The sequence below is a fragment of the Polyodon spathula genome, chromosome 1 (genome assembly GCF_017654505.1).
Source record: "Polyodon spathula isolate WHYD16114869_AA chromosome 1, ASM1765450v1, whole genome shotgun sequence".
Classification (NCBI taxonomy): Eukaryota; Metazoa; Chordata; class Actinopteri; order Acipenseriformes; family Polyodontidae; genus Polyodon; species Polyodon spathula.
The window spans coordinates 65,211,159-65,232,094 of NC_054534.1; the positions used below are offsets into that span (position 1 = coordinate 65,211,159).

Below are 20,936 nucleotides of genomic sequence, written 5' to 3' on the forward strand. Positions count from 1 at the left end.
TGAAAGGGAGACTATATAAGAATAAAAGTACCTTGTTTAATTAGCTGGAGAAAAAATAAATCATCAAAAATAATGGGTTCAAACATAAATATGTATGTACAATATATCTGGTTGCAATTGCAAAAAAAAAATCTGAATGAGACTTCCCCTTTAATTGCAATTGTAAATTTGTCTCAAACCTTCCCTCTACAAAATTGAACTAAAAAATAGTAGTGTAGTATATTGTATGTAGTATACTACATCATAAAATATTACTAATTTACTTTGCTTGTTTCAGTTCAATTCAATAACCTTTGTAGCTGGAGGGAAGGTTTAACCCCTTTCAAATTGCAATTAAAGGGGAAGTCTCATTCATATCATGTCAATACTGCAGTGACATTTTTTTTTTAAAGGAATTGCTACTCATCAGAATGAGTATTTGCCTATGCCATGATGTTTAAACCTTTCTTTTGATTTTATGCAGCATTGAAGGCTGGAATCCACTGTGTTAAATAACCCTTTCAAAGACACCTCTTACTGAGTTCATGACAATCAAGTTTCTGTTTCATTTTTTTGAGTAATTACCTTAATTTCTGTATCCAAAGGAAGCCATGCATAATATAATTAATACAGCCAGATACTCACCTCCATTGCTTTCACTCTGCGTGGAGGACTCTGGTTGGCCTATAAAATAAATTATTGCTAAACCAAGACAACCAGCAAAGAGCAATACAAATAGAAATATCAGGGTCTTTTCCAAAGATGTCAGGCCCTTGAGATTGTGTACTTTCTTAACGGTATCTCCACCCATGTTCTTCATGCGTGTAAGGAAATGTATTCAGGCAGAAAACACAAAAAAAGAGGAGCGTTTCTTGCAGCGGCTCAAGTTTATAGCATCCATTTATTCATTTTGACCTTTGAAAGCCTGGACTTTGCACTGCTCGAAAATATGTCCCATTATCTCATCCCATGATGTGTGTGTACAGTACTGTACACTACTTTATATATTCCTTCCTATTCCTTCCTGTATTTCCAAGGCTTCTTAACTGTTGAGCTGTTGCTTGACTGGTTAACCTCTGCTTCATACTGTATTTAACATTATTTTATAATTGTTGTTCCTCCCGCCAAGTTACAGCAAACACCGAGAACAGGCAGTGATTGAGAGGAAAGGTAGTTTCGCACGTCAAGTTACAGCGAAGTGCGAGAACTACCAATGATCCAGAGAACGGTAGTTCCTTGTGCCAAATTACAGCGAAGTGCGAAAACTGCCAGTGACTATCTATACAACACAGATAGTTTACGTGTTTTCAGGGTATTGGCGCAGTAAAAGTAAATCAACCAAAAGCACCATTTCACTTTTAATTTGAAGTTCCCAACACTCTTACGTGAAATAATCTGCGTTTGTTGTGCCTGAAAAACACAAGTCAAGTTAATAGAAACAATTGGAGCAACCTTGGTCCCCACCACTTTTACATTTGGGCCTGTTTGCTTGGTGCTGGCCAAGTTTGCTCCAGTTGTTTCTTCTAACTTAGCTGGTGTTTTTGATACAAATTAGAAGAAACAATTGGGCAACCTTGGTCCCCATTGATTTTACAGTTGTATCTATTTGCTTTGTGCTAGGCATGGTTGGTCCAATGGTTTCTTGAAACTTGTCTTGTGTTTTTGATATTGCTATTTTAAATGGCTGGGCACTTTCGATAACTTTTCACATTTCCAATGTGTTTTGTTTCAGATTTAAGACTAACAGAGTGAATATTGTTGTCCCCAAGTTAAATATATTCAGGGGTTGTTTTATTTAGAGATGCAAATGCATCTTCCACTGGGGATAACAGACATCTGGGTATAAGACATTCCACACTTGTCAGACCAGCTGAATAAACCAGAAGCAGAACATGGCAAACAGAGATTATTGGTGAAACTCACACACAGGCTGCATTTCTGGCACCTGTCCTCACAGATATGGCATAAATTAGGCAAAACGCCATTACATATGCACATTACAATAAAGTTAACAGAAACTGAGCTGATTGTCAGTAGTACAAGTTGATAAAGAGGTATATTGGGTAGAAATACTAAAAGATATCAGCTTTCACTTTGGTTCTACTTTGACGGTTTAATAGTTATGGATTGTTAGGTATATTGAGGTTATGTATATTGTGAAAATCAAAATCCAATTTGATTATTGTTTTCATGAGAAAGGGAACATCACATGACAGATCCAGAGAGATTCAAGGTCACATTTAACCTAACACTGCAACCCTAGTGATAATCATATTTATTGTATGCAATAAATAACCCACATATGATTTTAAACAACCCTAATTAGAGATAGTGAAGAGCTGTGTGTTGTTGTATATAAGAGGTCTCACCAACAATATGAATTATTATGCTTTGTTGCTAACATAGCAACTGGTTAATTTAATCAATCAACATTTTTTTCAGTATTTGAAATAGTTCTTTCATTAAAAACAAACAATATAAATATTAATAATACTTTCTGGTGTCAGTTAATTTGGGCTTTTGAAAAAAGGGAGGCTGTTTGGCATAGCATGACAAATTGTTAATATTTTGCTGCACAAACTTAAAATGATCAACATTAACAATCATATTACCATGGTGTTTGTAATGGATGTCCTCCTAGCGGCTGATGAGTTAATAATACTAACATCAGTGTAAAACTCATATTTGTCAATTTGGACATTTAGACAGAATGATTGTGGAATTATATAATTAAGGACTTCCTGCTTTTCTGCTGTCACAGCTCATAAGGAGGGGGTAAAGGCAAGATGCTGGGCCACACCTATTCTAAATTCTAAAGTTTCTATTCTAAACAAATGATTCCAATGTTAATGCAAGGCTGATGCATCGCTTGTTGTATTAAATTTTTCCTGCAGAATTTAGCATTTCTTAAATGAGGTCAAACAGAGGAATACTTAAACGTGTTGTTGTGTTTGGTTCCATTTGTCACTCCCTGATAACGATCAGAAATAAAAAATAATAATACTTTCCAGCATGCCAGAATTGCTTACTTTGATTGCTTTCTATCTGTTCACCTATAAATCGTGCAGCTGAAGAGCTGTCTTATTCAGTAGGGAATGAGACCACTACTGTATATCAGGGACATACTCTTCAACAGCTGCAGAAGTGACTTCACATATTGGTATTCAGATCAACTTATGCTGCTTTTACAACTAGAACTCATTGCAGGTTAGCATTAACATTGATTTAGTGCCTTGATAGCCTTTTGACCTAACATTTACAGTATCCCTATGTATTCTGACCAGGGTATTCCCAATATCACAAATCATTGAATATTGTAAAGAATATACATGGCAAACATGGCAAATCATAACAAACTGTGGTAAATGCATAATATAACCCTGGGAAAACTGTAAAATAACTTGGGTAAACTTTAATAAGGGGTATTCAACTAGTAAGACATTAACTACAGTATCTCCTTAATGTAATGAAATAGGTAATATTGCAGCCACAGACACATGGAGACGCTGTATTGATATGAAATGTGGCAGCCTGGTTCTGGGGATGCAGTAAAGAGCTGGCAGGCTGGCTCCAGGGTGCAATATGATAACTAGGTCAGCATGCATGTGATAAGACGATTACAAATTGGGTCGGCCAAAAAGGGTTATTTTTGTTTTTCTCTTTTTAAGATAAAGTACTTAGGAAGCAATCAGATTATTCCAACACAGGAAGAAGCATAATGAGTTTTGCTTGTAACCTAAAGATGATGTTTTTGCAATTAAAGGGACATAGGAGGCTAAATCCTTCTTTGGATTGGATTTTTTTTTTGACAGCACATACATGTGAGGAAGCAAATTTCCAAGTGCCTTTGTTTAAGGTTTTAAATTCTACACCCGTTCCTCAATATTATTAGTTATATATATATATATATATATATAATATATTTATATATATATATATATATATATATATATATATATATATATATATATATATATATATATATATTGGAGACCAGAAAGATGCAATGCACAATTAAAGCTGTGCCAATTTCAGAGCAAACATTTTTTAATTGTCACTTTGATGAATTAACAGTTTTACATACTGTGGGCCTGACTTTCAAAAGGTGAATTTTTTGAGAGAGAATAGAGGTTGCCATGCATTTGTACTGCAAGTTTTATTGCCACCTAATTATATGTCTGCATTTTCAAAAGGGGCAGGTTAAGACTGCTGCTTCTGACTGATTCAATTGAAATGGCAACTGATTTTCAACAAAGCAATTACTCACATATCAATACTCTGGACAGCTGTGCAGCAGGAGAGAGCCCTGCACATTCTACACGCTAATATAACGTGTGTTTGTTTTGTTTTGTATTATTATGATTTATTTGTGTATTTATTTATTTATAAAAAACATGTTTTGTTTATTGTTTGGCAGCGTGGATGGGGAAGCCCATCCACAAAACCATCTCCCAATTTAATTAATTAATTAATTTGTTGCTAATCGGGACATAGTCACCCATATAAACACCCTGCAGTTTTCCCTGTTTCGAGGTGGATGTTTGGTAGAGAGAGAGAGAGAGAGAGAGAGAGAGAGAGAGAGAGAGAGAGAGAGAGAGAGAGAGAGAGAGCATGCAAGAAGATGAGTGTGAGTGAAGTTAAAGCGAAACTTAAAGTCTATAGGAACAGTGAAGGCAATTGCTCAACCTGACCTAGGGTCTGTTTTGTTTCTTTGTGTTTTGTTTATTTTTGTTTGTTAATAAAAAAAATAGCGTTCTGCCATCTTGTCACACACCCAAATTGAGATTTTGCTCGATGTGGTTTTAGAACACCAAACTGTTCTTTTTGAAAAAAGGGCCAGAATCACTTTTAAATTAAAAATATGGAAGGAAAAAATAAATAAATAAATAAATAAATAAAAACAACCTCTTCCATAAAAAATTAAGGTCCAAAAAAAGATTCTGACACCTAAAGAACTAAGCAAAACATTGCAAAGTTCAATCATGATTCCAGAGGATATTAGAAGAAATGAAACCGATTGAAATTGAAAATTCATTGCCTGATTGATCCAGTGACTGTATCTGAGATATATAATTGGGCAATGGAATCAGATAAAGCAAGAGGCTTCTCATACGGGCGAATGTGTAAACGTACAATATGTGTTTGCATGTGTGTATATAAACTATATTTAATGTTACACACAAAACAACGTTTATGTAAAATACAGTACACAGTGCAAAATCTTTAAAATAAAGGAATTAGAAAAGATGGGTAAAATGTTGTTCTTTAAGGGCTGTTAAAAAAAAAAAACACATGTTTCTTTAATAGACAGTGTGCATATAGAAAAAAATTAAAAGATAAATAATTCTTAATTTGTTTCAGCATAACAACGTATCCTATGATGCAAGTATTGATATTCATATTCTTTACATGAAATATACGGAGAGTATTAAATTTGGGGTTTCAACCAACCTGGCAGATGTAACGAATCTGAACCAGAATCTGAGCTGTCACTTCACAAGACTGCTTAAATGCCCCTGAAAGAAAAATAAAAAATATCACTAAGAGAAACAGAAAGCATGTAAGGGTAGCATGTGAAATATTAGAAGAAATGAAACTGTATTGGTACAGGTGGGTGGGTTCTAATGAACTAATAAACCAGGAGCTTGTCAGAACCAATCCACTCCTGAGACGTATGTTGTGGTAATGAAGCACGATTCCAACCCTGTGCTGCCTCTAGTGCTCCAGAGCCCTGTGCTGTCTCCAGTGCTCCAGAGCCCTGTGCTGTCTCAAGTGCTCCTGAGCCTTGTGCTGACTCTAGTGCTCCAGAGCCCTGTTCTGTCTCTAGTGCTCCAGAGCCCTGCGACTTCCTCCAGTGATCCAGAGCCCTGTGCTGTCTCTAGTGCTTCAGAGCCCTGCGACTTCCTCCAGTGATCCAGAGCCCTGTGCTGCCTCCAGTGCTCCAGAGCCCTGTGCTGTCTCTAGTGCTCCAGAGCCCTGTGCTGTCTACAGTGCTCCAGAGCCCTGTGCTGCCTCTAGTGATCCAGAACCCTGTGCTGCCTCCTCCAGTGTGCTGCCAGAGAGCCCTGTGCTGCCTCTAGTGCTCCAGAGCCCTGTGCTCCAGAGAGCCCTGTGCTGCCTCTAGTGCTCCAGTGCTGCCAGAGAGCCCTGTGCTGCCTCTAGTGCTCCAGAGCCCTGTGCTGCCTCTAGTGCTCCAGAGCCCTGTGCTGTCTCTAGTGCTCCAGAGCCCTGTGCTGCCTCTAGTGCTCCAGTGCTGCCAGAGAGCCCTGTGCCCTGTGCTGAGTCCTGTGCTGCCTCTAGTGCTCCAGAGCCCTGTGCTGCCTCTAGTGCTCCAGAGCCCTGTGCTGCCTCCAGTGCTCCAGAGCCCTGTGCTGCTTCTAGTGCTCCAGAGTCCTGTGCTGCCTCTAGTGCTCCAGAGCCCTGTGCTGCCTCTAGTGCTCCAGAGCCCTGTGCTGCCTCTAGTGCTCCAGAGCCCTGTGCTGCCTCTCGTGATCCAGAACCCTGTGCTGCCTCTAGTGCTCCAGAGCCCTGTGCTGCTTCTAGTGCTCCAGAGCCCTGTGCTGCCTCTAGTGCTCCAGAGCCCTGTGCTGCCTCTAGTGCTCCAGAGCCCTGTGCTGCCTCTAGTGCTCCAGAGCCCTGTGCTGCCTCTAGTGCTCCAGAGCCCTGTGCTTCCTCTAGTGCTCCAGAGTCCTGTGCTGCCTCTAGTGCTCCAGAGCCCTGTGCTGCTTCTAGTGCTCCAGAGTCCTGTGCTGCCTCTATTGATCCAGAGCCCTGTGCTGCCTCTATTGATCCAGAGCCCTGTGCTGCCTCCAGTGCTGCAGTACCAACTAACATCCAACAGCAGCTGCACCTGTCTGCATCCAAACCAGGTTGACTGCGTGGCAAGGGCAAGGCTCTTGGCGTGGCACAGTGGAAGAGCAACAGGGAAAGAGAACCATCCATCCAAATGGATAGCAAACAGCAAATTTCATGATTGTAATAAAAACAATTCCACTAAAATGCAATCAATATGCTGTATTGTTGGAATGTTTTTGTAGTGATTGTGAAAAATCATAAAATGTTATCAATAATTAAGTTTACTGAGCATACTTACTAAGTACTGTAAAATTCTTCTATAACCGATTCAGGCAGTTGCCTTGTCTGTGCTCCATGGTTTTGCTGATCTTCATGTATGTCTGGTAGCATTAGCTCTCCATTATCCAGTACCAGCTCCAGACCACACTGAGTGCCAATATTGTGAAGCATGCAACACACCACAATCATCTTGCAAATCTTACCAGTGTCATAATGTAGCTCACCGGTACATTTATGAGTTGAAATGTGAGCAGCATTGTATTTTATTTCTGGTTGTGTTTGTGGGTTTAATATTGGGATCATCATGAGCCATCGTTTAAGTGGGTATGTGCTGTCACTTGCAAACATACTTTTAGTAAGATATTAAAACAACTTCAAGTTTAATATGTTAATCAAAAGACAATCTGTGACAAATGCAACCTACCTAAAAGCCTGTCTCCATTTAGAAGCTCCATTTTCTGAATAAGGCACTTGTTCTCCAGAATAATTGAGTCGTGTCATGAGCCAGGGCACTTGGCAACTACATCAGTGATAATAGATTGAGCATCACATAAAAGTTGCTCAATTAAAGAATTCTAAATGTTTTCTGTTGAAGAAATTGTTTTTCCACCACAGACTGGTTACCATTTTTAAATTCTTTATTTAAGTATTTGTTTATTAGGTTATTTATTTTTTATTTTAAATATAATCCATATTATAAAACGATTCAGTACCGTCAGCCAATCAGCTTCCAACTCTAGTGGGCTCTAGTACAGTAGATGCCTACTCCCTACTGGAACGTCTGAGCACCAACTGTGCATCAAACTTAAAATCAGTAAATACTAAACAAAGACACAATTGGTCCAAATTAATTTTATTATCCACCAAAACCAGCCAATCAATACTTTGCATCGACAAAAGCAACCAATCCTGTACCTGCAACTGCTGCAAGCCAATCACAGACTGTCAGCTGGACTGGAGCACAGACACAACATCTTTCAACAACAACAAAGTGAGACCGGACAGTTCAGTAATATTGCTCCATTCATATATAGATTCAGGAACAAAAGGCTTTGGCTGAAGGTAGAAACCTGGTGAGTTAGGCGTCATTTAGAATGGTATTTATTAGTAGTTCAGACTCCATTGTACACGAACTGTTCAGTAATTACTCTGTTCATTCCTCAGCAGATGTCTTGGCAATAAATAGGGGTTTAAAACCCTAACAAGTTTTTTTTTTTTTAAAGAAAACAACGGTAAAAATTGTTTTCTAATAGCGATCGTGCCCTCTTAATGAGCATGTGATAGCTGACCTTGACTTTTGTTGGTGTTCTCGCTTCAGCTCGGGACACATAGCTCACATTCGCGGTCAACTATCTCACATGGTAGAGCCATCATCGACAGGCGCTATCGCTTAAATGTTCGGCACTCTACCTAATACAATAAGAATCAGAAATGGAAAGCTTCCTAAGCTATGTACTGTATATATGCTGTATGAAATGATGTACAAAGGGTCACTCCACACATAAAAATGAGTGTGTTCTCTGGAGGCCAGTGATTTATGTGCTCTTGGTCTGTCAGCCCTAATAAAGAACTCTTTTATGAAGTGCCCTTCAGATCAGTTTGACTTTCTGTCCTTGCTACAGGGTCCTTCCGCTATGAAGGCCACTGAAATGTAAATCTCATGTAGATATACACAAAAGGACAGATAAAGAAGCAAGCTACTGCAATGGGGATTGTGCAGCAGTGACAGAAAAAAAAAAATAGGAATTCTGCTTCTGTAGATTTTAACATTAAGTAAAGTAGGACACATTTTCCACTGGGTACAAAAGCCAACGAAGACAGTAGCTCTGCCAATTGTTTCATGCAATACTGAGTGAACAGACAGTGGCTTTGAACTCATCCCAAGTGAGAAAGTACTTTTGTCATTAAGAGTAGTGAAATATAATACTGGAGTGTACTATATTTGACAGACCTTAAGCACTTTTTTTCTTTAGTGAACAAATGTCCTTCCTTCCCTTTGTCACTGGAAATTCACTTGATTTGTCAAGGTATTAACGATGAAAAGCAATTTACTAATTAAATTAAATTTCCTTATTTATTAAGTGCTTAATATTACAAAATCAGCAACAAACTACTCAAGGTTCACTAATTGAGTCGAAAGTATAATTAATGTCTGATCAATCTGATAATATTAAGAGTCGATAACACAATACAAAGAAATTGTACACTTCTGTATAACCATGTTAGTAATTTCAGTAATAGTCTAATAACAGAAAATTATTTTCTTTCATCGAAGATCTTTTGCTTGTTTATGTATTTACAATATACAGTAATTTGGGATACACACGTTTCACCGCTGTAGCTTAAAGGTGTCTGCTCCTACCTAATCACACCATTTGTCTTGCTGCAATCTGATCATTGGACCTACAGCAGACTAATTTTCATTTCACTATGTAATAGCTGTTTCAACTATACACAGGCCACAAATGTAAGAACTGTGCCAGCAGGCATAGAAACATGCGTCTGGTGTGGGCTCTTACACCATCCTCTGAAGGGGGACCAAAATGAAACAGATCAAAGTGCAGCAAAAAAAACAAACATTTTCTTCATAGGCTACCCCTGACAATTACCTCTGTCAGATTGTTTAACTGAAACATTTTACACCATGGTATACAACAAAAATAAGGTAAGTGTTATGTCCAATAGTAATTCCTAATTATTAAGAATGGGTCTGGTCTATTCAAGCCTTTTTGAAACGTCTAGCAGTAGCTTGAATATGTGTTGCAGCTAATGACTTAAGAAGTGCCTGAAGTTATTTTAATCAACCATATTTAACTATGAGTAGGGTGCCCTAAAGTTAAAAAAAGTTGGGTTCTTTTCAATTCAAGCTTGAAGAATAGAGAAAATGAGGTTACGTGATGGTTCTGGCATAATATGTCTAATAAGTCCAAAAAGATTGTTAAGACCAAAAGGCAGAGTGATTTTGTGATGTGTCAATATAAGAAAAGATGACCACAGCATTCATATGTAACTGCCAATGCTGGCTAGATCAGACCAACTGTAGGCCTGACCTTGATGGATAATGAAATGTAAATAGCTAGCTGGCTGCTTATCAGTATCCATCAGTGTCCGCTGTCAGGTTTTTTCTTTTGCTCTTTACACATTTTATAAGCAGGCCTGATCCCTTTAGAATCTTGGATTTGCAATGACAGATAGATCAAGTAAATAAATACACCCCCCACTCCCAAAGTGTTATTACAACATGTACTGTTCAAATAGTATATATTTCAGTAAATTAGACTTTTCCAATGCTTTGCATTGTCTGATTACTTTCACAATAACAGTAGCATTCTTCTTGAGCAGCCTGCTCCTCTTTGTGTGTACTGTTGGCTAAAGAAAGCAGATAAGGTATGTATGCCTACCAGCATGTGATGTGCAAACAAAGCACCTGCACTCTAGGGCAAAAAAAAATGTTTCACAGCATTTTTTTGAATGTAAAATGTTATGCAAAATTTGATCATAAAGGGGTAATAACACCTTTTTATGCAAATCCCTTGTCATTCATCTGTTTATTTTTACAAACTTTATTACCTAAAGATGTCTTAAGTATCAATGTAATTCAGGAATTCATTTGTCCGATTTAAAGTATAAAAAAGGCTTTTCATTCATCAGCTCCATTGAACACAAGATTTTCTCACTGCTCAAAACGTCTTGCCCCCATCAAAGATGGCCCACTTTCGATTCTTTATGTATACAGAATACAAATACAAGACAAAGATGGACTTTCAAAGCTTAAAAAGTATATACAAAAATAGCATGGAAATGTGAGGTCAAATTGAAAACAGATTTAAAATGATAACTGAGTAATGTACAGACAGTATGCATATGTATCTATAGTATAATACATAACTGTGGCATTTTTGTGGTAATAGCTCTTAAGATTTTCTAAATAAGTCTAAACAAATCTAAGCATGACATCCCAGGAGCTTATTGGAGATGTGTCAACCATAAGAAAATATTGGGTTAATACGCATGATATGGGTAAGCAATAATTTGCTGTTCGAGTTAAGGTGGCATTTCTTACATCCACTAGGGTGTTTCAGGTTAACAGTTACACTCAGGTGTACCTGATGTATCTGATGAGTACAACGGATTCTCAGAACTCCACTGAGGTCACAGAGGTACTTTGTTTTCTGAGTTCTAAAAAAGCCAACAGCAAGTAATGGCTAAAAAAAATTACACAAAATACAAATCCAAAAAAATATAAAGAATACATTAGTTGACTGATTATTTCCAACCATACCAAGTTGATCTTTAAGAACTCAAATGCCATTCCTTCCCAAATCCTGTCTTACTAAGATTTCTAGCCAATACTGACCTTCTATAATTGTCCACAGGAAATACCTGTCCATTTCAATGTCCTGCCCTAATGGAACGGAACTGCCCTAATGGAACAGAACTGCTTTTTTTAGAATACTATATTGGCCTTGAAATACAAGCTACTTTTATTTTCACCATTCATTACCTGACATCTCTAGAGGAAGCACCACATGATACATCTTTACAAACCATGCCTGGCTTAAAAAGGTTATTCCTCATTGAAACTTGGGTTGTTTGCATTCTCATCAGTGACACACTTTAAATATTCTCCTGGACATAAGGAGCGCATTAATGAGGAACAAGGATGTAAAACGAACAACCCTTTTTAAGCTTCTATTTTAGTAGCTTATTTCCCACACTAATTCTTTCTGTTAATCACATCTGTCTATTTGCTCTTCAAGTGCAATGCTTCAGTTGGGATTTCAATCAGTGTCTTAGCAAAGAGCCTAGTGTTAATTGATAGAGAGAAGAATTTGAGTACTGTATACTGTATAATTAGTCTTCCAGACCACACTTTGAAATGATTGAAAATGAAATCCACAGAGATTTATAGCATTATCTTTTTTTTTTTTTTTTTTTTTTTTTTTTTTATAAAAGGTAAACACAACTTGGGAGTTAAAATATAGTCAACCACTTTGAATTAATCAGGTCAAGTGTTGGATTGGTCAGATTGTTATGTAGCATTAACAAAAAAGGCATTGAAATATATCAGACAAGTTCCATTTACCTGCAGTAGATGCGGTCTGTATGGACACAGATGTCTAGCCAAAAAAAAACCCAACAATGATCATTTCTACCTGGAGGCAACAGAAATGAGTTAATGCACAGTATTAATGTGAAATGGTATTTGTGGTTTGTTCAAATTAGGATGTGTGTTAAATGTTTAAAAAAATAACTTTAAACAAATGCACATAATTTACAATGGTTTATTATTTACCAGTAACATAAAAGTTATCATACATCCAAAATCACTTGGGATGGTCAGGGGTATGAGTATGGGTGGGCTGTGTAAATGGCAAGAAACACACTATCCCAGTAGCTGAACAAATTTACGTACACATCATTTATATTATTATTGCAATCTGGATTTCTACGATAATATCTCTTATATTTTTTTTTTTTTTTTTTTTTTTTTTTTAATATACTAAGCTACTACAATTCTCTTTAAAAAAAACATTTTTTGAGTCCAAACAATTTTTTGCAGAAACTGGTTGCTCTAGTTGCTTATCTGTGAAGTTCATTTTGAACAGTTCAGGCTAGATCACACTTTTAACCAATTTTAGTAAAAGCAAAAGTACTGTACTTCCCATTTACCCATTTACTTGTTTATTTCCAACCAATGTGAAAGGAGACTATCTTGCAGATGATGAAGGAAACATAAAAGATATTTTAGACCACAGCACAGCTTTTTTTCAGTCTATCACAGAGGAAGGAGGTGGGCGCACACAGCAGTTAGGCTGTCGGACATTCTGAAGGACGGACCTGAAAACATTCTGCCTCCTTTTATTTTTCTTACTGGGGGTAGCCTCTGAAGAAATGGACTTTCTGCTCTGTGTCTGTGGTGTTATTTTTTTCTCCTGCTCTTTGATCTTGCATTGGAGGTGATTCTGGATGGCAAATCCCAGAGATTCAGGGTCCAGGGAGGCACCGTAAACCTCCCAAGTCATTCCTTGTTCATCCCACAGTACATCTTGGACACCCTTAGATTTCTTTTGCTGTTTGCTTTTAGAGCTTGTCTCAAATTTCTTGTTTCCCAAATTTGTTTCTCTACGAGATGAATTTCCTTTTGCCCCAGAAGATTTGTGGTCTGAATGCTTAGAATTAGCCTTGAGATTCTGAGCTTGTGCTGGTTTGCTACTGACCTTAGATTTATTTTCAGACTGCCTGAATTGCTTTTTACTATCAATGACAATATTTGGCTTGGCTGAAAGAACAGTATTGTGATCATCTCTTTTTGACTCGGCAGATTCATTAGCTTTCCCAGTGGAGGAAAGTGCTGCTTGCTTTGAAGTATCTAATTCTGCAGGGCAACGTTTAGTTTCCTGTGCAGAGGGAGAGCATTTAGTATCGGGAGAGCATTTAGTATCGGGAGAGCATTTAGTATCGGATACATCTAGTTTAGTTACCTGGTTAGGCAAGGACATAACAATGGCATGGCGAGAATGGGTGGTTGTACTTGGTTTAGTAGGGAGGCCATCAGAAGATATATAATTCCCTCCAGGATCTCTACCAGTAGGGTCTGCTTTGTTCTGGTTTTCCTGAGGAGTCTTTGATGGTTCACTCGGTAACTTAATACTGGGAATATGGTCTGCATGTCTGGGGGTCTCTATATTTATTTGGTAAACAGGTTTTAAAGGCAAATCATCCTCTTTTACAATGCATTTATATTCTAGAGTGTTTTCCTTGGGCTTTGTTCCAGGTCCAAGTTCACCTTGCGTGGTTGATGCAGAATGGTGAGTATTCCCTGTTATTTGACAGGTAGCCTTGGATAAATCAGCATCCACTTTGGCTGTCTTGGATTGATTTCCTGGTGGGTGACACACACTTGCCTGAACAGCATTTGTAAGAGGTGTCTGCAAGAGTTCATCCCGAATGACACTATGACCTTTCAATGGACCTTCACCTGTGGCGATTTCATAAACAGGTTTCGATGGCTCCAACCCATTATTAATCTGGTACACAATTGTTAGATGATCAGAATCATCGTTGCCTTCACGGCAATGGTTGGGACGAACAATTGGTGGAAAAAGATACGGACTAGTGGCTGTTGATTTGCACTGAACACTGGGAACAGCTTGGACCTCTACATCCTGGCAGCTTGTTCTAACAATGGGACTGCATTCAGACGGAACTGTCATTGTTGCCACCGCTTTACATTTCTTACGTTGCTCTTTTTGGCCTTGTGATGCTTCTGGCAGAAATCTCTGGGGGTGTGCTGCCTGGTTTGCCATCTGTGCCAGCATTAAGCCTTTCTGTTGTCCTCCAGGAGCTGCAACATCCTCTGGCAGGCCTTCCTGTGGGTCTGTGTCCTTCAGGACTTTTAAGTCCTTTTCAATGCACTCAGGGTTTAATGCTCCTTTTAAAGAAGACTGTTGAACTTCAGTTTGTGAATTTATTGCCTTACTCACTGACAGCTCTTTGTGAGGTTTCACTAGTGGCGTCTCCTCTTGGTTCTTTTTGGCACCTTTAGTTTTTACTGAAACATTGTTACCCATTGCTATGTTAGAGCTCTGTGCTTTCGATTCAGCAACTGAGACTGAGGGATTCACTTTAGTGATGTCAGAATCTTTTTGTTTTGTCAATTGCGATGACAAGGCAATGACATCAGCTGAGACATCAGCATGGCTTGTGGTACTTGGCTTTGTAGGGAGACAATCAGAGGAAATATCCTTCAGACCTTTGTCTGGATTGCCAGTGAGATAGCCTTTTTCCAGGAGGGACTTAGACGGTTCATTATTAGAGCTTTGGTCTTTGGTTTCTACTGCTGAGTTCTCAGCCCTGCTTATGTTCACTGTATTGTCATTTCCCTGCAAATCAGTCTTTGGTAAGTAAGAAGGAGCAGACTGGCTTGCTGTAGAACCTTCCTCCTTCTGAGAGGCTGTCAATACTGTTAGATTGGCATTTTTATCCCTTATGTTTTCTTCTATGTTACAGTCAGTGTTCCGTTCAGTGTTACACCATTCTTTGGAAATTATCATTTCGGATTTCCGATGATCTCCTTTTGGATTACAAATATCCATCCTGCTCTGTTTCCCACAGCCTAGGGTCTCATTAGCCGGTGTCATGTCTGACTCAGTTAAACAAACATTTCTCTGTCTGTGATCAGCTGGGGTTGTGCATGTCTTGTTTAGATTTGAGCTTGTTTGTTTTTGCCAGTTGTCAGTAGACGCCCTGCTCCCCAGGCGATCTCCTATTGCCAGGGGTGTGCCCATTTGAACAGTTACAGTCCTCTGCGGATTAGGTATCGTCCCCATTGGAATCCTTTTCAACACGTTGTCTCCTTGCAGAAGTCTTTGATAGCTGATATCAGTGGTTTACTTTTGTGGGGGTTACAGAGTTTACAAGTAAAGTCTTGTCTAGCCAAATGAAGTCCAACAGGTCAGACCACCTAAAACAAAAAGAAAAAGATAAGCTTCTTATATTTCAGGGAAAGCCGTCAATGACCCGCACAGTGTGGTAACAACTTCACTAATGCATTAGTGCTATGCAATGAACTTGCATTTAAAGTGCAGTAGTATCTCCATGGCAAGAAGCACTATTCCTTTGCCCAACAACTCTACATCATGTTAGGACTTGGTAGAAAAAAGGTAAAGAGTAGGTTTTATTTTGAGAAATTGATTTTGAGAAACGTATTAGCTCCCAATAGTAGATAAAATAATACTGTTGCATACTTTTTAAATTTCTGGCTAAAGAAATATTCCTGCCTCTAATGGTAGAACTTTCAGAACTTTCCCATGCTATATTCATATAGCATGGGAAAATAATTTATAAAATGTAAATCGCAATTTCAGTTTAGATCATACTGTCTTGTTTTCCCTTCGAAGGCTCAGGGACCCCTGGAGGATAACATTAACAGACGTGGTCTAGCGAATTCCAATGATACTATTTTAGGCCTGGATTTTTCAGTTTGAAAGTACTCTTGCAGAAACCATTTGGGATTTTGGTATAGACTGTTTAAAATACTGCTCCAAACTGAATTATTAAACCTTTGAGTAGTACAAATGTACCAGAATGTTCAATGCTCTGTCATCCCCAGGGAGTAGGAACATACCGGTACGTTCTGCAGCTTTAAACTTGAATTACTGAACCTACAAAACTCCTGATTGCATAATATTGTAACACTAGGTTTCTGTAACACTGTTTATTGGTCTCTTTTGCCCTCTGCCAGATATTGACTGAATTACATATAATTAACCCAGTCACAAAAATGTCATCAGTGTTTGTAAACCGGCGCAAATCGCTCAGTGAGAAATAAGTATTAGTAATAATACTGAATTCAGATTCCAATTTAAATTCAAACACATACCATTCTTCCACTGAATCGGATGTCAGCGAGTGTGTCAGTGAAGACATAAGAAAATAATATCTACCATCAACATCAAGTGACAGCGAAGAGGTGGTGCCAAGCTCCTTCCGTTGCACCATGCTTCAAGGAGAATCATACGCTGAAGCATAAGACACACTCACTCACTCCGCCCCCACAATCCGGATATGATTTATTCATCTCTATCTCTCGCCCTTTTTTTTTGTTATGACGTGTTGTTGTGGTTGTTCCACCCCATTGTTTATTGTTTATTGCCTACATGTTAGATTTTAGTCAAAACCTTTCCCTGCGACTAAATAAAAAAAATATATTTGTTTTATTTATTTACGGTAAAAACGATTTGTCTGTATTTCATCAGTATCCATTACATACATACAAACATATATCTTTCAGCTTGTTTGTACGCTGTACTCATAATAACCAAGAGCATGCAGTAGGACCGGCAGTGCATTTTAGAACTCACTACTTAAAGGGATAAAGCAGTGAACAATGTATTATTTTTATGTGCCTAATACCAATTCAATGTGTGATTTCGACCTTTTTCTTAATTAAAAATAAAGTAAAAAACATGTTCAATGGGGCAAAAAAGAAAAACAAATCTCACCTTTTTCACACTATTTTGGTAATACATGCGGTCCTCGACTTACGATGCTTCGACTTACGATGCACGGCACTTACGACTCTCTTGCATTATTACCCTGCTTCGACTTTACGGCATCGATACAACATTTACGACAAGATGAGACCTGAGCCCTGGGTCATGTGCGCATGCTCGGTGTCCGAACTGCAGTACCTGCCGTGGTCGCCCTGACTCAGTCTAGTGTTTTCTTTGTTTTTATGCATGTAACTGTTTTTTTTTTTTTTTTTTTTTTATTTATTTGCCGTTAACAATGTCTGATAAGAGCAATTGACTCTTTGATTCATTCGCTCTTTGTCACATATCCCACCGCTCAGAGTGGAGCCGAAGGTACACTTGGCTGAATCTACCTTGCCCATTACACCCCCCTCCCGGGAAAAACAATCTGCATTTTGATGATTTCTCCCTGCACGGTGTCTCACGAAATACATGAAGGGTTGCAACGCCAAATACCACGAGTTATCCGGCCGTTGCTATCCTTCATTGTGCTTAAATATCTGAGTGGGGCGTGGTCAGTGACAAGATTGAATGAATGTCCCAAGAGGTAATAGCGTAAGGTCTGAGTGGCCCATTTAATGGCCAGACATTACTTTTCTATGACGGTGTAGTTACGCTCCCAGGGAGCATATTTTTGCTTATGTATAGGATGGGGTGTTTTACTCCGTCGACCCGCTGGGACAAGACCGCCCCCAGACCAACATCCAAAGCGTCGGTGTGGAGGAGGAATTCTTTATCAAAATCTGGTGTGATTAGGGCAGGGGCTTGGCAGAGTCGTTGCTTAATGGTCTCAAAGGCCCCCTGACACTCTCCTGGGGTGACAGGTTTCACCTGCCCATGTCCCATAATAAATCCTAAATATTGTGTTTCTTCTTTGGCAAATGCACATTCACCCAAGATGGCCGTCAGCCAGGTTACCCTCAGAGACTGCAGGATGGCTGTGACCCTAGCCAAATGCTCTCGCCAGGTGGAGCTTTAAATCACCACATCATCGATATACGCTGCTACATATTCATGATGTGGCCGTAAAACCTGGTCCATTAGTCTCTGAAAGGCAGCGGGCGCACCATGTAGCCCAGACGACATGGTTGTGAAATGAAACAGACCATCAGGGGTAGAAAATGCAGTTTTCTCATGTGATCTGTGGGTTAAGGGAATCTGCCAGTCCCTTCATCAGGTCCAAAGTCGAGATGAACCTCGCCGTTCCTAGTCTGTCGAGAAGCTCGTCGACCTGTGGCATGGGATTTGCATCGAACTTGGCAATAGCTTTTACCTTACGGAAATCAACACAGAAGCAGTTGGTGCTGTCCTTTTTGGCCACTATCACAATCTACTGCACCACTCGCTCCTGGAAGGCTCAATCACCCCAAGCTCGAGCATTGCCCGTACCTCTTTGCGAACGCCACCTCGTCGACTTTCCGGGCTCCGGTAGGGATCTGTGATACCTGGGGGAGAGACAATGTCATATTCAACAAGATTAGTTCTGCTGGGCACATCAGAAAAAATATCGCTGAACTCCTCAATTAACCTGCGCAGATCTCTCTGCTGATCTGGGAGTAACTGTTCCCCCATCGGAATGGTCTGTATGCTAGGGGCCTCTATACAGGGTCCAAAATTATCCTCTACCTCACCTGGGGCTATAAATAAGTCCTCCCTTGCCTGCCAGGGCTTTAACAAATTGACATGGTAAATTTCCCATTCGTTGCGCCGGTCGGGCTGCCAAATTTCATAATTGACTTTCACTATAGCCCAAATCACCTCATGCCATTTAGCATATAGTTTGGATTCCAATGTGGGAAGAAGCAGCATTACCTTGTCTCCTGGTCGAAAGATCTGAATCCTTACATTTTGGTTGTAATGCTGCTGTTGCCGGTGCTGACAGATCAAGGATGCCACGAGGCTGTCGGCCGTACAAGAGCTCAAAGGGGGAGAACCCTGTTGAACTCTCTGGCACCTCTCTCACTGCAAAAAGGAGGTAGGGAAGGAGTGCTTCCCATTGTTTCTGCTCTTGGTTCTCAAATCGTCTCAGCATCTGCTTTAATGTTTGGTTAAAACGTTCAACCAAACCGTCCGACTGTGGATGATAAACAGATGTCCAGATGGGACGTATTTTTAACATTTTATACACTTGCTGTAGCGTTTGAGAGAGAAAGTTAGCCCATGATCAGTCAATATCTCTTTGGGGATCCCTACTCTCGACATAATTTGCACTAGTTCTTTGGCTATTGCAGCGGCACTAGTGGATCTCAATGGAACTGCCTCCAGGTATCGCATTGCATAATCTACCACCACTAATATATGCATATAGCGGAGTCAGAAGGTAGCAAAGGGCCCACTATGTCCATTGCAATGCGCTCAAAGGGAGTGGAAATGATTGGCAGTGGGACCAAAGGGGCGGGGCGCACTCGACCTGGCGCTACTCGCTGGCAGTCTGGGCATGTGGCTACATATTTCGACACTTCGCTATTAAGCCCTACCCAATAAAATCGAGCCAATATGCGTTTCCTTGTCTTGTCGGCTCCCAAGTGTCCTGCAAAGGGGATGTCATGCGCCAGCCTCATGACCTCGGGCCGACAGGACGGGGGAACCATCAATTGTGTTACAGGCTGTCCTGTGCCCGGGGCAGGGTTTACCCTATACAGTAACTGCCCCTTGATAATGAAGTACGGATATACTAGCGCCCCAGCACCTTCAACATCCTTACCTTCAACAGACCGGACCTGTCCCCAAGCGTGCACCAGTGTGGGGTCATTTTTCTGGTCCTGGGGAAAATCTCACCAATTGTTTCCCCTGCTTTATCTGCCACGGTTACGCATGCAGTCGGGACTGCCTTTTGGATTAATTGCTGACTCTGTGGCCAGTCCCGGCCCAGAATTACGGGGTGCGGCAGCCTTTCCACCACCCCCACGGTGAGGTAGCGTTGTGTCTGACCTATCGACACGGATGCTTTTAGGGTGCGGTATGTCGCCATATCCCCATAGATACAGGAGATCACCATCTTGCCTTGTGGCCACCATGGCACACCGCCTAAGAGAGCTAATAGAATTAAGGTCTGTGCACACCCTGAGTCCACTAAAGCCTGGGTACTCACATTACCAACCATTACATCAATATTACAAGGCCCCTCTCGACCATTTCCCCGTTCTTTACCTGCTTCAGATGCCAAATTGCACATTACCATGTTGCACTCCATTGCCGAGGGGCACAGACGGGCGATGTGTCCAGGTTCATGGCACCTAAAACAGATGATCGGGGCAGAAGGCACTGGGGTTAGCAGTCTGTCCCGCTGCTGATAATGCAGTAGGTTGGGGTAGTAAATCTACCCCAACTGGGGCCAACCATGGTGAGGAGGAGGGTCGGCCCATTGGGATCGGTGTTTTAGCCGGTCGGGGTCCCAGGGGAAGAGGTGTTAGTGGTGGTGCAGCTGCAGGCGCTGCTCCTCGGCTGGTGAGAGGAGGAAGACGGGTCAGTAGTCCGGTCTTGATGGAAGCCCGGGCGTCCTCGAAATCCTCCGCCAGTTTGATGGCGGCCTCCAGGGTGTCTGGGTTATGCAGCCGTACCCAGTCCTGTGTATCTGTGCCGACGACATGGCAGAACTGCTCCAGGACCATTGCCTCGCCCATCTGTGCACCGGTCTTTTGCGCAGGGTTGAGCCAGTGCACCATGTGGTCCCACAGTTTCTGGACGACCACCCTGGGGTCAGTCTCCCGTGGCCTCCGGTATTCCTGGAAACGCATCAGGTGTGTTTCCCTTTGATGTTGAGGCGTTGGAGAACAGCCCGCTTGACCAGGTCGTACTGGCTGGCCTCTTCGCCTCTTCGTCAGGCAGGGGCCCAATTGACTAGCC

General features: G+C 40.5%; 3 protein-coding genes across 6 annotated transcripts in view; all 3 read right to left on the reverse strand.

The window, feature by feature from the left end:
- The window catches only part of zgc:154142 (uncharacterized protein LOC555481 homolog), a 32,618-nt gene extending 31,988 nt beyond the window's left edge, over positions 1-630 (reverse strand). The window contains exons 1-2 of the mRNA XM_041263030.1: positions 625-630; positions 32-44 (exon numbers count right to left, since the gene is read on the reverse strand). Of these exons, the coding sequence (XP_041118964.1) occupies positions 32-44; positions 625-630 (19 nt within the window). The remainder of the gene's footprint in view (positions 1-31; positions 45-624) is intronic.
- Positions 631-12,008: 11,378 nt separating this feature from the next.
- The window catches only part of gprin3b (GPRIN family member 3b), a 24,704-nt gene continuing 15,776 nt past the window's right edge, over positions 12,009-20,936 (reverse strand). For 2 of the 4 annotated variants that reach the window (XM_041259807.1, XM_041259818.1), the window contains exons 2-3: positions 18,480-18,535; positions 12,009-15,520 (exon numbers count right to left, since the gene is read on the reverse strand). In XM_041259807.1, coding sequence (XP_041115741.1) covers positions 12,825-15,386 — 2,562 coding nt within the window. In that variant the 5' untranslated portion in view covers positions 15,387-15,520; positions 18,480-18,535 and the 3' untranslated portion in view covers positions 12,009-12,824. Of the gene's footprint in view, positions 15,521-18,479; positions 18,536-18,902; positions 19,008-20,936 lie in introns of those variants that run through there. The other 2 variants (XM_041259827.1, XM_041259835.1) reach the window with 2 other exon arrangements.
- Positions 19,832-20,885, reverse strand: LOC121320978 (zinc finger protein 449-like). The gene has a single exon (XM_041259846.1). The coding sequence runs from the start codon at positions 20,825-20,827 to the stop codon at positions 20,327-20,329; it is 501 nt and encodes a 166-aa protein (XP_041115780.1). The 5' UTR covers positions 20,828-20,885; the 3' UTR covers positions 19,832-20,326.

What these genes read in the sequence shown, in the direction of transcription:
- LOC121320978 (XM_041259846.1), bottom strand. Translation starts at nt 20,827, where the DNA reads ATGCGTTTCCAGGAATACCGGAGGCCACGGGAGACTGACCCCAGGGTG.